At 46.9% G+C, this 12719-nt stretch overlaps 1 protein-coding gene across 2 annotated transcripts in view; it reads left to right on the top strand.

Annotated features, from left to right (window-relative positions):
• SFXN3 (sideroflexin 3) overlaps positions 1 to 12719 on the top strand; it is a 42242-nt gene that overhangs the window by 6714 nt on the left and 22809 nt on the right. For both annotated transcript variants that reach the window (XM_073685291.1, XM_073685292.1), the window contains exons 2-3: positions 10693 to 10859; positions 11918 to 12088. In XM_073685291.1, the coding sequence (XP_073541392.1) occupies positions 10696 to 10859; positions 11918 to 12088 (335 nt within the window). In that variant the 5' untranslated portion in view covers positions 10693 to 10695. The remainder of the gene's footprint in view (positions 1 to 10692; positions 10860 to 11917; positions 12089 to 12719) is intronic.

The following is a 12719-nucleotide window of genomic DNA, read 5'->3' as shown; positions in this document are numbered from 1 at the left end:
CAGGGAAGCCAGAGAAGGTTCAACCACCAAGAGACCCGAGGGAGCCGGACACAGGTGGATCCCTGGTGGGAACGGCCAGAAGAAGGGAGAGTCAGAAAGGAGCTCAGGACCATACTCAGGAATTGCCCGGGAGTTGGCCGAGTCCAGGACCTGGTGGACGCAGCACGGCTTGGGTGGTCACTGCTGTACAGAGTGACCCGAGCAACACCAGTGAGTAAAAACCCTGAACTGCATTTCATGCCTCTGAGTCTCCTTGCTGCACCTTCACAACCACCATCCTCCACGTCTGACCCCCTGAGGCTATACCCCTCCCGTTGGGGGTTATACTACCACAGCTGCACACACACCACCAGCCTCAGCGGACCATCCTGCAGCGGCGGCCTTTTGACCGCAAATCAACGGGTGGCGTAGTCGACACTAAAAACATCTACAAGGACTGCCGCACACTGAGTTTGACACCCTGGGCACGGACCGGGTCACAGCCACTCGGAGACTACAACCCCCATCTGATCCGGCTCCGGGTATCCCTAACAACATGGCCCAGGGGGTGCGTCAACTTTGGCGTAGTCGGCAGGATAACGTGCCCGCAACCACCGGGTACTGCGTGCCTGAAGAAAAGTTCATATTTACCGTAAAAAGAAGTCTCCCGCCGGTTCCAGAGGGTCCCCGTCATCGGACGCCATCTCGGATCAGTTCCCGCCATTTGCCCGTCATCTGCAGTCTTTTCCCGCCATCTGCAGTGTTTCCCGCCACTGGGAAGCGATTCCCGCCATCAGAAAAGATTTCCCGCCTTGGCAGAGCGGACGCCATTATGGGCGTGCCAAAGGATGGCAAGAGGCCACCTCCCATCGTGGGCCAGGACCGAAAATGGCGCCAAAAGTGGAAACCGCCCCCACCAGCAGAGACTGTGATGATTGATATGTCCATCAGCGTGAGAGAACTGCCCCTGGGACTGGCAATCACAAAGTTGCCCCAGGACCGCCCTCAGTATGGGCGTATACAGAACAAAAGAAAGAAGATGGGAGCAGCCTGGAGGAGAGTCGAGAGAGAACACACCCGGAGATGGAGGGAGAGTCAGGCAGCACCGACCCAGTGGTCAGGAGCCTGTTGCAGGTCGCCACTCCAGAAGGCCTGCTGGAGATCCTGGCGCAGCTCCCCGGAGATCGGGAGCGTGCACAGACCGCGCTGGAGGGCCTAGCACGAAGGATGGCCCGGGTGCAGCAGGAAACACTGGCGGAGTGGACCCGAGAGATGGCCCGGCAGGCCGGAGCCCGCCAGCGAAGCATGCCACCCGCAGCGAGGAGCAAGTCCACCTCTGAGGACGGCGAAGGATGGACGACGGCCGGAGACGACGCCGCGGAGGGAGCCGAAGAGATGAAGGCAGGTAATGGGGACGACAACATCCCGTGCCCAGAAGCCGTAAACCTGCCCCAGCTCCCCGTCGCAGAGCCCGAAGCCCCATTCACCGTTCCCGTAGCCGCTGCGTCATCGCTCCAAGCTAGGCCTCAAGCGGCCGGAGCCGCGGCCACGCCCCCTGTGACGTCACGGGCCTCAATTCTGAGCGCGGCCAAGCAGGAAGCGCCACCGGCCTGGTCGCAGGGCCGAGTACCCCCGGGCGCAGCAGTACCAACAGCGCCCTATACCACAGCCGAGCCACCGGCCTGGTCGCTGGGCCAAGTAACCCCGGGCGCCGCCGTCTTCACGGTGCCCTTCACCTTCAGGGTGCCCCAGGCCTGGTCGCAAGGCCTGGTGAACCCGGGCGCCGCTACCACCACCGCGCCCTCAACGTCCACAGCGCCACACCTGGGTGAAGACCTGTTTGCCCAGCAGACTTGCCCGGATGGGCAGCCCCCTGTGTGGCCACCGGAGTACCACCATCCCCGACTCCGGAAAGAAAGACCCCTGGATGAGCCCCTGATCCCGGCTCCGGCGCCCGCCAAGATCACCCCACTCTCGTTGGAGGAAGCTCAGTTCGAGTGGGACTTTACCGGTGAGGACCTGATGGGATTCACCGAGGAGACCCGGGCAGCCGCAGCCCAGCGTGCGGAGTGCTGCCGGCAACAGTTGGAGGTTTTTGCTAGAGAGCGACGAGAGAGGCGGGTCCGTGAGGAGCGGCTCCAAGTGAAGAGCGCCGAGCAGAAGAGCCGAGCCCGCAGAAACCCCCGTGCTGCCCACGGTCCCCGTGCCAGCGGGACTGTAATAAAATTCCAGTTGGAGCACGGGTGGGGTTTCATCCGGGACCACAAGACCCCCGGCGACGTCTTTGTCACCCGCAGAGACGTTGAAAGTCATCTGCCGGAGGGACACAGAGGTCGTGACCTATACCTGGGTGATGAGGTCACCTTCACCCGGCATCAGTGCGCCAAGGGCCCGTATGCACTGCATGTGCATAGACTGACTGAGGAGGAGCTACGGGGTGAGGAGGATCAAGAGGACCCGGACGGGTCTAAAGATTACCCTCCATTACCCTCCGCCAAGAGCACACCGCCACTGATGAACTGTAAATAGAATATGTAAATAGTTACCCGTGTGGGTACAAAAACTGCTGCTACCAAAGTGTAGTCCCTGTCGGGACCAGCAAGTGAATACCCGTGTGTCCCTATCCCCTAACAGGCTGAGGACTGTGAACAGCCATTCCTGTTCCCCACTGGTCGAGGACTGAGAGCGGCCATACCTCCCCTTGTATATAGTTGCGCTTTTTAAGGCGCCCCCTACCGGTTTTATAGGAAACTGTTGTTTTTTCTACCAGAGACTGTGGCACTTACCTGGTCACAATTTGCACCGTGGCCGGAGGAACAAGAATGTTAATAATAAAAAGTTTTTATATGAAGAGTTTATTGCTGCTGATGATATATATAATGTTTATATGTTCTATATGTTTATGTTATGAAAAAAAAAAAAAATTGTATGTTTTTGGATGTTTATTCTTTTACAGCCCGAGGACGTGCTGTGATTTACCAGGGGGGAATGTAGCACCCTGAGGATTCGGCTGCTACAGGGGTATTGCACCTCAACCCAGAGGTGTGGTATTCCACTCCCGGGTAAGGATGGAGTGTGGAACTGAGCTTAGTAGGCTGCTTGCACTACATACATCCCATTTCCGGGGGACAGAACAACGGTACTCCCACCAGTATATGTGCAGGTACGACAGCGTCTGTCCCTGGCTGGAGTGGGAGGGGGGTGGAACATCCCAGTAGTGTAGGGGCAGATAGGGGGAGTAGTCTGGGTAAATGTAGGAGCTCATTGGGTGCTGGTCACCTGAGCTCACACATAGAGGGAGTATATAAGGTGGGCACCATCTTAGGACAGGGTCAGTCAGTCAGTCAGTTAGTGAGTCTGCGAGTCAGCAGTACTCCAGGAGAGGAGAAGGAAGAGGGACCCAGAGGCGCAGGACGAGAGGGGACCCCAAGAGCCCGTATGAGAACTGATAAGGGTGAAGGGTCGGCAAAAGGGTACCGGATCCCAAGCTGGCAGAGGCCAAAGCACACCTTAGCCAGGAACCGGAGGTCGTGGGCAGGATCTGCCACGACCCTCACCAAATCCACCAGAATGGCACACCGAGCATAGGGTCAGGGAAGCCAGAGAAGGTTCAACCACCAAGAGACCCGAGGGAGCCGGACACAGGTGGATCCCTGGTGGGAACGGCCAGAAGAAGGGAGAGTCAGAAAGGAGCTCAGGACCATACTCAGGAATTGCCCGGGAGTTGGCCGAGTCCAGGACCTGGTGGACGCAGCACGGCTTGGGTGGTCACTGCTGTACAGAGTGACCCGAGCAACACCAGTGAGTAAAAACCCTGAACTGCATTTCATGCCTCTGAGTCTCCTTGCTGCACCTTCACAACCACCATCCTCCACGTCTGACCCCCTGAGGCTATACCCCTCCCGTTGGGGGTTATACTACCACAGCTGCACACACACCACCAGCCTCAGCGGACCATCCTGCAGCGGCGGCCTTTTGACCGCAAATCAACGGGTGGCGTAGTCGACACTAAAAACATCTACAAGGACTGCCGCACACTGAGTTTGACACCCTGGGCACGGACCGGGTCACAGCCACTCGGAGACTACAACCCCCATCTGATCCGGCTCCGGGTATCCCTAACAACATGGCCCAGGGGGCGCGTCATATCCATTTATCTTTCTATCTATCTGTGTAATCTTTTCTTGGCCTCTGCTACAACACAAATGACACACTGCAGGGACACATCCTGACACACAGCTCCAGTGCTCTTAGGAGGCATTGACAGATGATTGCTTGCATTATGGGTGGCATATAAATAGGGTCACTGCTTGGGGGAATTTTCTTTTGGATAGTAGGTTCAAGTGGACTTGGGCTTGGTCGGGGTAGGTCAGGGTCAGTGTGGGTCAGGGTACATCAGGGTAGGTCCGGGTCAGGGTAGGTCAGTGTCAGGGTAGGTCCAGGTTAGGGTAGGTCAGGGTAAGTCAGGGTAGGTGCGGGTCAGGGTAGGTGCGGGTCAGGGTAGGTCAGGTTTCGGATCACAATGATAGTGGAGTCTGTACGAATAGGATCTGTCTATTGCGAGATTAGAATACGTTTGTGATTAGGGTGTGTTTACATTTGCAACCTCTCCCCCCTAACCATAGTGGCACATGGGCCGAGAATGTACTATGTAGCTAGATATATATAATTGTACCCAGTGTATTAGTAACCAGTGGGATTTTCCTCCGGCGGGCTTGCAGTCTTGCATTTTGGGTGGGGTCCTGGCACTGCTGCCTAATAATCTGAACGAAAAGAAACCAGTTTTCCATGAGAAAATCTGCTCCGTACTGGATCCTATCTAATGTGCTCTGTATACCACACAATTATCTGTGCTGTATTCCTATATGTGAAGATAGTGGAGCTTTATATATTTCAATATTTTTTTTGTGTATTCCAATATTACAGCAGTAAGAGAAAAATATTCTTGTTTTCCTGCCTTTGATCTCTTGTATATTTTGCAAACAAAGGATTCTGAATACTAGTAATGGAGGTAACGCCTCCATATACCAGCACAGACCCCGGATTCACTCCTGCAGTTCTCATGGAGACGACCATACAGAACGCAGCGAGCTGCTACTATGAATGCCAGACAATTCACTGTCCTGCGCCTGTCAAATGCTTTCCTATGAAAACAGAAAGAGAAGGAAAGAGTTAATGAAGAATCCCTCCCTTTAATTTGACTTTATAAGGAGGTTAAAATGGAAAGTTTGAGTGTAAAGTATCTGGGCATTGTCCCAAAAGGCTGGGGCTGGTACGAGGCTGAGCTCTGGAAAAAATGAAGAATTTGGCTTTTTGGAGAAGGTTTAAAGATTTAAGCCTTGGTAAAGCACATGATAGAAATGTGGGTGTACTCAGATTTCTGCATTCAGCAGAATTACCAACACTCAGACATTGTGGGAGCATGAACTGTTTTACTTGGGACATACAGTAATGTTTATATTAATTATCACAACATGAAGGATTACAGGAATGTACGGAATAAGTCAAAGAGGTCACACAATACCGTATTAAAGGGACCCTGTCCTCGGATTGATGCTGCCCGGGCAGCATGCTGCATCAGACATTGGCTGTTTGCAGGTTTTACATTGAAAAGCTGCGCCGACTTCTCTCCTCCCCGCTCACCATGACGGACGGGGTCTCTGGGAAAAACGACCTGGGGACCGGCCTCGGACTAGTCATCCGAGATACATAGTTCCCGGACGGATTATCAAAGTATGCTTTCTCTGAGATGCTGTGTTTGATTCATGTGGATCAGGCATCTGGAATCTTTTGACAAGCAACTTTAACAAACTTTAATAATTAAAACGGCGCAATCTGCTGTCTGCTGAACACAGTCCCTCCCCAGAATAATTCTGCAGCTGTTGCATCGTCTAGAAGTCAGAATAGCACCTGGCGCAGACGTTTAAATTAAGGCCTAGCAACTTTGTTAGGGATGTCTGTACTTTTTTTTTAAACAAGGGTAAAGGTATAAAAAGGTATAAAATAATAAAAAAACATTACCTATTGAAACCCCCCACCATTTTAGAACTACCACTCCATGCCATTCAGAGATTCTATTGTCCTCAGCTGTCATGGTGATATTTATTCCCCGTGACTATTGAGTCCAGTGATTGACTGCAGCAGTCATGTTAATGGTGTATTATGTGGTTTGCACAGTAATGGGAAGTACTCTAGGGATCAGGGGCAGACATAGACAGAAGAGGCCTCTGTGTAAGAACAATATATTGGCCCTTTGCAGTACAATAACTCATCATAATGCACAATTACAGCGCTTGGTGTGTGGAAGTGGCCCCCTTACCTCTTGAGCCCCTGTGCGGCTGCACAGGTTGCACCAATGGTATGTTCGCCCCTGGTAGGAATGTAGGAGGAGGTGCGGACATATCATTGGTACAACATGTGCAGCTGCACAGGGGCCCAAGAGGTAAAGAGGCCCATTTCACCCCCAAAACAGGTGGAATTGTGCATTGTGATGAGCTATTGCACTGCAAAGGGACCATATACTGTTCTTGCACAGGGGACCCCTTTTGTCCATATCCGCCAGTGTGCAGGGAGTTAACTCCTTAACCATTTACAGACTTAGCCCATTTTCATTTTTGCACTTCTGTTTTTTCCTCCTCTTCTTCCAAGAGCCACAACTTTTTTCTTTATGCATCAACATAGCCATATGAGGGCTTGTTTTTTTGCAGAACGAGTTGTAGTTTTGAATTGTACCATTCATTTTACCATACAATGTACTGAAAAATGAGAAAAAAAATCCCAGTGAGGAGAAAGTGGTAAAAATGTTGCAATTCCTCCATATTTTTGGAGGTTTTGTTTTCACATAAGGTAATTCCTTGTGCATTAATAATAACCTGCCAATTAGATTTTCCTGGCCAATTTTTATACAAATTTTCAAGCATTTCACATTTTCAGCATTTCGATTTTTGGATTTTTTAAATTTCCTTATTTTTAAATTCATAATTCAAAAGGGGTTAATTATTTTTTTTACTTTTTTTATATGTTTAGAACATTTTTCTTCTTAATTTTTACTTTGATTCACTTAGGGAACTTAAAAATGTGATTGTTGGGTAGCATGAGCACTGTCTATCCCCACCGCCCACCACTGACTGGCAGCTTTCTTCCTGTGCACGGTGTAGGCTGAACGCCGTCCATCATTGTTGCACGGATTAGACAGAGCTCATCATTGAGAGGATTAGCAGAGCTGCAGCAGATATAATGAGGATTTTCTGAAAACTACAGCAATTAGCACAGTTAGTGACACACCGCTGCCTCTATGTTGTGCTGCCCTTAGATTGGGAAGCATAACCCTGGTAGCATGGCACCTTCCTAGGTTCACCTGGTTTTCATGATGACCTTGTCTTCAGCTCTTCCAGGAGCCAGAGAAAGAAAGGTGCAGCTCCCTTCTCTAGATTATGGATTTTCATCTTCGGTTATTCTTAGAAAACTATTGATTAATAGCGCAGGATGAGATGGGAAATTGCATGGATGTAAAGCTGCTTTTCTCTCTTCTGCAGTCAGTTTAGTGATAATCCGGTGTTGAGCCTTTGCAGTATTAGATTTATATCCCCGGAGCTTGTAAACAAGCAGTGTGAATCAATACAACGAGCGCCCTATGGATACCTGGACCTTTGCTGGAGATGGTCGTATATAGTAAAACGAATATTTTTTACTGCTTTCAGCATTGGACTAATTCACATAAATATAATAACTGGCGTAGGGAATATAATCTGCTATGATTAGGTGACTACCTATAGTTTAGCTGTGCGCCTACGTCACAGAGGTGAAGGTACAAGAGGAGGCTTGGAAGTACTCTAATACACTTTTATCATTTCTTCCATCATCTTCACACAGTGCATCTCTTTTCATAACCAAGTTTTTCTTTTATATAGTTTTTCTGTTTAGTATCCACGTCTTATCACGCTGTTAAGTGGTCAGTCCTGGGTGCTGCAAATTAGCTCCTATTCATCTCTGGTACTTGGCAGCACCTTTATAACAGTCTATTTTTCTTTATTCTTCACACACTGAAAACAAGGAGGGCAGTTTAATACCAATCTGTCCTGATTTTCCTTCTAAATAAAAATCCTGAAACTGTCACGCCAGGTGTGAGTGCAACACAGAGGGGAAAGGGAACCCAGACACTAGGGAAAGGGGGAAGGGGTGACCTCCTAATCTGAACTAGCGTCACCCTGACTCCCCCTAATGTCCCTATACAGCCTCCGCAGCTGTCGCCGATCATGTGCCTCGCCCTACTATCCCTGGCGTAAGGCTATAGCTGAAGAAGGAAGGATATGAGCAATAGTCAAACTCCGCTAGCACTCTAAAGGCAAAAGGGGAAGACAACACAGGGGAATTACAACTTAGCTTTAGAAGAATCTCCAACAGGGCACCCGGCCTCAAGACTCCACAGAGGAAGTGATGCTACAGCCAAGTTCCAAGTAGGAATGAATATAACCGGCGAAGCCCACCTGGAGAGACCAGGTATATATACACCCAGGCCAGAGGGAGGTAGTTGCTGGGTCCTAAAGACAGCCTCCTATCTAGGAAGCTGTCTGCAATTCCAAATGTGGAGACCTCCTACAAGCCACTGCAGGGCGACTGTCACCTCCGACACACCCGTGACAGAAACTAAGCCTTCTTCATCACAGAAATTTTGCTTTCTGGATAGTGAGACAGGCAAACTATGTTTATTTTGTTTTTATTTTTCTTGTGAAGACGAAAGAAAAATCTCCACAATATAGAAATGTAAGCACAACTGTCTATCTCCCACAGGGTGCGTATTGTAGTTTTTTTTCACACTTCATTAGTGTAATAGTCCAATATTAGAGGCATACTAGCCACCCAAATATTGCCATTGGTTACTACCAGTTACCATCTCTAGCCAGATAGATTGTGGTCACCTGGACATTTACAAAGGCTCTGTTTGCATTAAAAATCTTGAAGTGTTCAGCACACCTAGGAGACCTCCGAGTGTTATACACATATTTTTCCAGGCAATTACAGGCTTTGCTGTATTTAGATTCACAACAAATGTATTCCCTGCAAATCACATTTTTGGGAAAAATTAGACAAATCTGGTAAACTCGAATTTCAAAAGGATCCACTCATCTGTAACAAATACAGAATATGTAGTCTATGGTATTCTGCGTATGTGTTTACACCCTTAATATTCTGCATGTCATTTCGCATTTTGTTCAAAACAGGGCAGCATGGTGGCTCAGTGGTTAGCACTGCAGCCTTGCAGCGCTGGGGTCCTGGGTTCAAATCCCACCAAGGACAACATCTGCAAGGAGATTGTATGTTCTCCCCGTGTTTGCGTGGGTTTCCTCCGGGTTCTCCGGTTTCCTCCCACACTCCAAAGACATACTGATAGGGAATCTAGATTGTAAGCCCCAATGAGGACAGAGATGATAATGTCTGTAAAGCGCTGTGGAATTAATGGTGCTATATACCGTAAGTGAGTAAAACAAATGCATTTCACTGCTTCTAAGTTAGAATATAGTGCTTCATATGACACTCATATGAAACACTCCTGAATTGCACCAATTTAAACTAAAATTCCCAGATAAGAATGACTCCTTACCTGCAGTTTTCTGTAGTAGTGCCCATGATGCAGAAATGCTCAGTATTTTTCCCTGAGCGTTTCTGCATCTACCTGGCAGAAAAAAACGCATGGGGATTGTACATGCGGATTTTACATGCGTTTTCCTGCCATGGACATGCGGATGTGAAGCGTTCTTCACATGCATTTCCGCATGCGGGTTGACAAGCGCTTTCCAAGCGATTTTAGCATCACTTGGAAAGTGCTTGTCAACTTGGTCACACTATATAAATCCATGCAAACGGCAACGGATTTATATAGTGTGACCTGAGAGAATGTCAAAAAATAAAAAAATACTTACCCTCCGATGGCCCGCGCTGTCTTGCTTCACCGTCCCAGCTGCCTGCAGCGGTAGACTGAAGGACCTGCCGACGTCAGCGTCGCGTGACCCGTCACATGACTCTGACGTCAGCGCAGGTCCTTCAGTACATCGCGAACTGCCGGCAAGCAAGGAGGAGCGCACCGTGGGCCGCCAGAAGGTAAATATATATTTATTTTTTATTTTATTCTTTTTTTTTCTATGGTACCCAGGTCCGGAGGAGAGTCTCCTCTTCTCTAGACCTGGGTACCATCTGCACATTAGAACGCATGGAATGCGCATCTACTTATGCAGTGAAGCGGAATCCAAGCGGTCTAATGCAAGTCAATGGCGGCGAAAACGCAGCACTTCCGCAAAATAATTGGTAGTGCTGCGTTTTTTTCCGCAATGATAATCCACAGCGGAAATTTCCGCAGCATGTGCACAGCACATGCGGATTATCATTGGGGAACATGGCAGACCTTCTACCATGCGGTTTTTAAGCGTTTCTGCAGTGTTTTTGCCGCTGCGGAAACGCTTAATAAATGCATCGTGGATACACAGCCTTAGAACAGCTCTGGAGCATAGCCTACTTCTGTAACAAGTAAATTACTAAGCAAACTAGGAAAAAGGCAACATTCTTGCACCTATGCAAAGTACATTTTATTAGTTAGGCAGATAACTTAGATTTTGAATATAATATTTAGGAGGTAATTAAACGATACTGAGAATTTGTTGGACCATTGATAAGCTTGTAATAATCCAGACAATATTTTACTTCTTTGCATTTTTGCAGATAATGACTGCAGACCTTCCTTTCAATATTAACATCAGGGAACCTCGATGGGATCAGAGCACGTTCGAAGGACGAGCCAGACATTTTTTTATGGTAACAGATCCTCGCAATATTCTGCTTGGGCCCAAAGTGCTTGATGAATCTAAGACCATTATAGAAAACTACAGGTATGCTGTTCCAGTGCTTAGCTTCATGAAATATTGTCCACCTAAAATAGTGTTTTGAAATTCCTGTTCCCCTAACAAGTTTTAATTTCAGATTATACTATAGAGAGAACGCCTTTTGCAATTTCTAATACACTGATCATAATTATATAACTTGTGCAATACTGAGAAAATACGTCCTGTTGCAGGCAGTTAGGAATGGAGTTAAGAGATACTGTTATTAAATATACAAGTTTTATTTGAATAATTATTTTGGCGATAAGGTCTGATGGCTAGGTGGGTCAGGAGCTGATTTCTTTATAATCGCTAGTTTTTAGTGTAAAACAGGCTTTGTAGAATATTTTTTAAAGGGGCGTACATGCTGTTTATTTGTCTTTCTACGTGCACTGATAGTGCGCTTTGTTGCCAGCTCATTACAACTGATCTGAGCTGGCAAGAGAGTGCACTGTCACTGTGCACATCGCACAGAAAAGCAGTTAGATAAGGGAAGGATAGGGAACTTTATATTAGAAAATAGATTATGGCATTAAATAGAGACTTAGGATGAAAATTAATTTGTGTTTCGGACCACCCCTTTAAACATTGCCTAAAAGTTAGTGTCTAAAACAGAAGTGAGACTTCATTACAGCTTTTAAAAAAAGAAGACTAGCGTAAAAGTTTCAAAATTTTTGAGTAATGCAGAATTGCAAAAGTTTTTTAGAGACTTTTGGCGTTTCCATGCCAGGTTGAAGATGCTTCGACAAAACTGGGGAAGCTGGGGAGGAGCCAGAACGGCAAAATTGCCTTTGTTTCTTACACCAGAAATACTACTCTGGGGTAGCATTTCTGGCATGGTAGCATTTTTGGCACTGGGAAGATGCACCAAATTCATTAAGTGGTGTGTGCCTTTTAATGAATTTGGCTCATCGTACTGCAGCTAAGAATGACACGTGCAATGCCAGTCTTATTGAATTGGCGCCATCATTTTCCAATTCTGTTTCAACGTGTTCTTTTTAAATAAGTTTTCAACTTTTAATAATGATAATTCTGCGTTTCATTCTTCTTCTCATGAATCTTTTTAGAAATGGCATTCAAACACCAGGACTCACTGAAGATCAATTATGGAAAGCGAAATACATCTACGATTCAGCCTTCCACCCAGATACAGGAGAGAAGATGGTCTTGATAGGACGGATGTCGGCACAGGTGCCCATGAACATGACAATCACGGGCTGCATGCTGACATTTTACAGGCATGTATCAATTATATGCAGAATACATACAATATACAGTATTGTCGTTTCCAAGCAAATAGGTGAGAAATCATCAGATATTAGATGTCTCTAAGACAATATAATAAAGAAGAATAATCTGAATACACAATCAAGATACAGTAGAAAATCCTCATGTCAGAACTCGCAGCCATCTAATCATGCTTTCTATAAAAGAGGCATGATAGATGTGGGCCAATAAATACATTTAGTTAACAATGACACATTTCCTGTGTCTGAAACCTTGGTCAAAGTAAATTGAGCTCATAAATCTCCTAGAGTGTCCAAACTTTTGCATCAACCCATCTTCCTTTTTGTTATTTTTAAAATGTAAAAATAGTTATATATTTTTTTTTTGCCTAAAATATAAAGGAAATGTGTTATCTTTAACGTTAAGTCTTTTAGCGATCATTTCCTTTTCAAATTGCTTAACTGTTCACAATAACAGTAATTTGGACCAGAGATGCCCAAACTTTTACATTCCACTGTAGGAGAGCTGAATTTGACAGATGGCATTGAGTCATTTTTAAAAGGTTTTGCATCCCAACCTACAGTAATATAATATTTTAGCATAAAGTTGTGTTATGCTATATAATATTTTAGCATAAAGTTG

Source organism: Phyllobates terribilis, unplaced genomic scaffold (genome assembly GCF_046119375.1).
Source record: "Phyllobates terribilis strain yellow unplaced genomic scaffold, ASM4611937v1 Scaffold_5__5_contigs__length_657084704, whole genome shotgun sequence".
NCBI lineage: Eukaryota > Metazoa > Chordata > Amphibia > Anura > Dendrobatidae > Phyllobates > Phyllobates terribilis.
The sequence above is the reverse complement of the archived record's forward strand: the minus strand, read 5'-3'. Positions and strand labels throughout refer to the sequence as shown.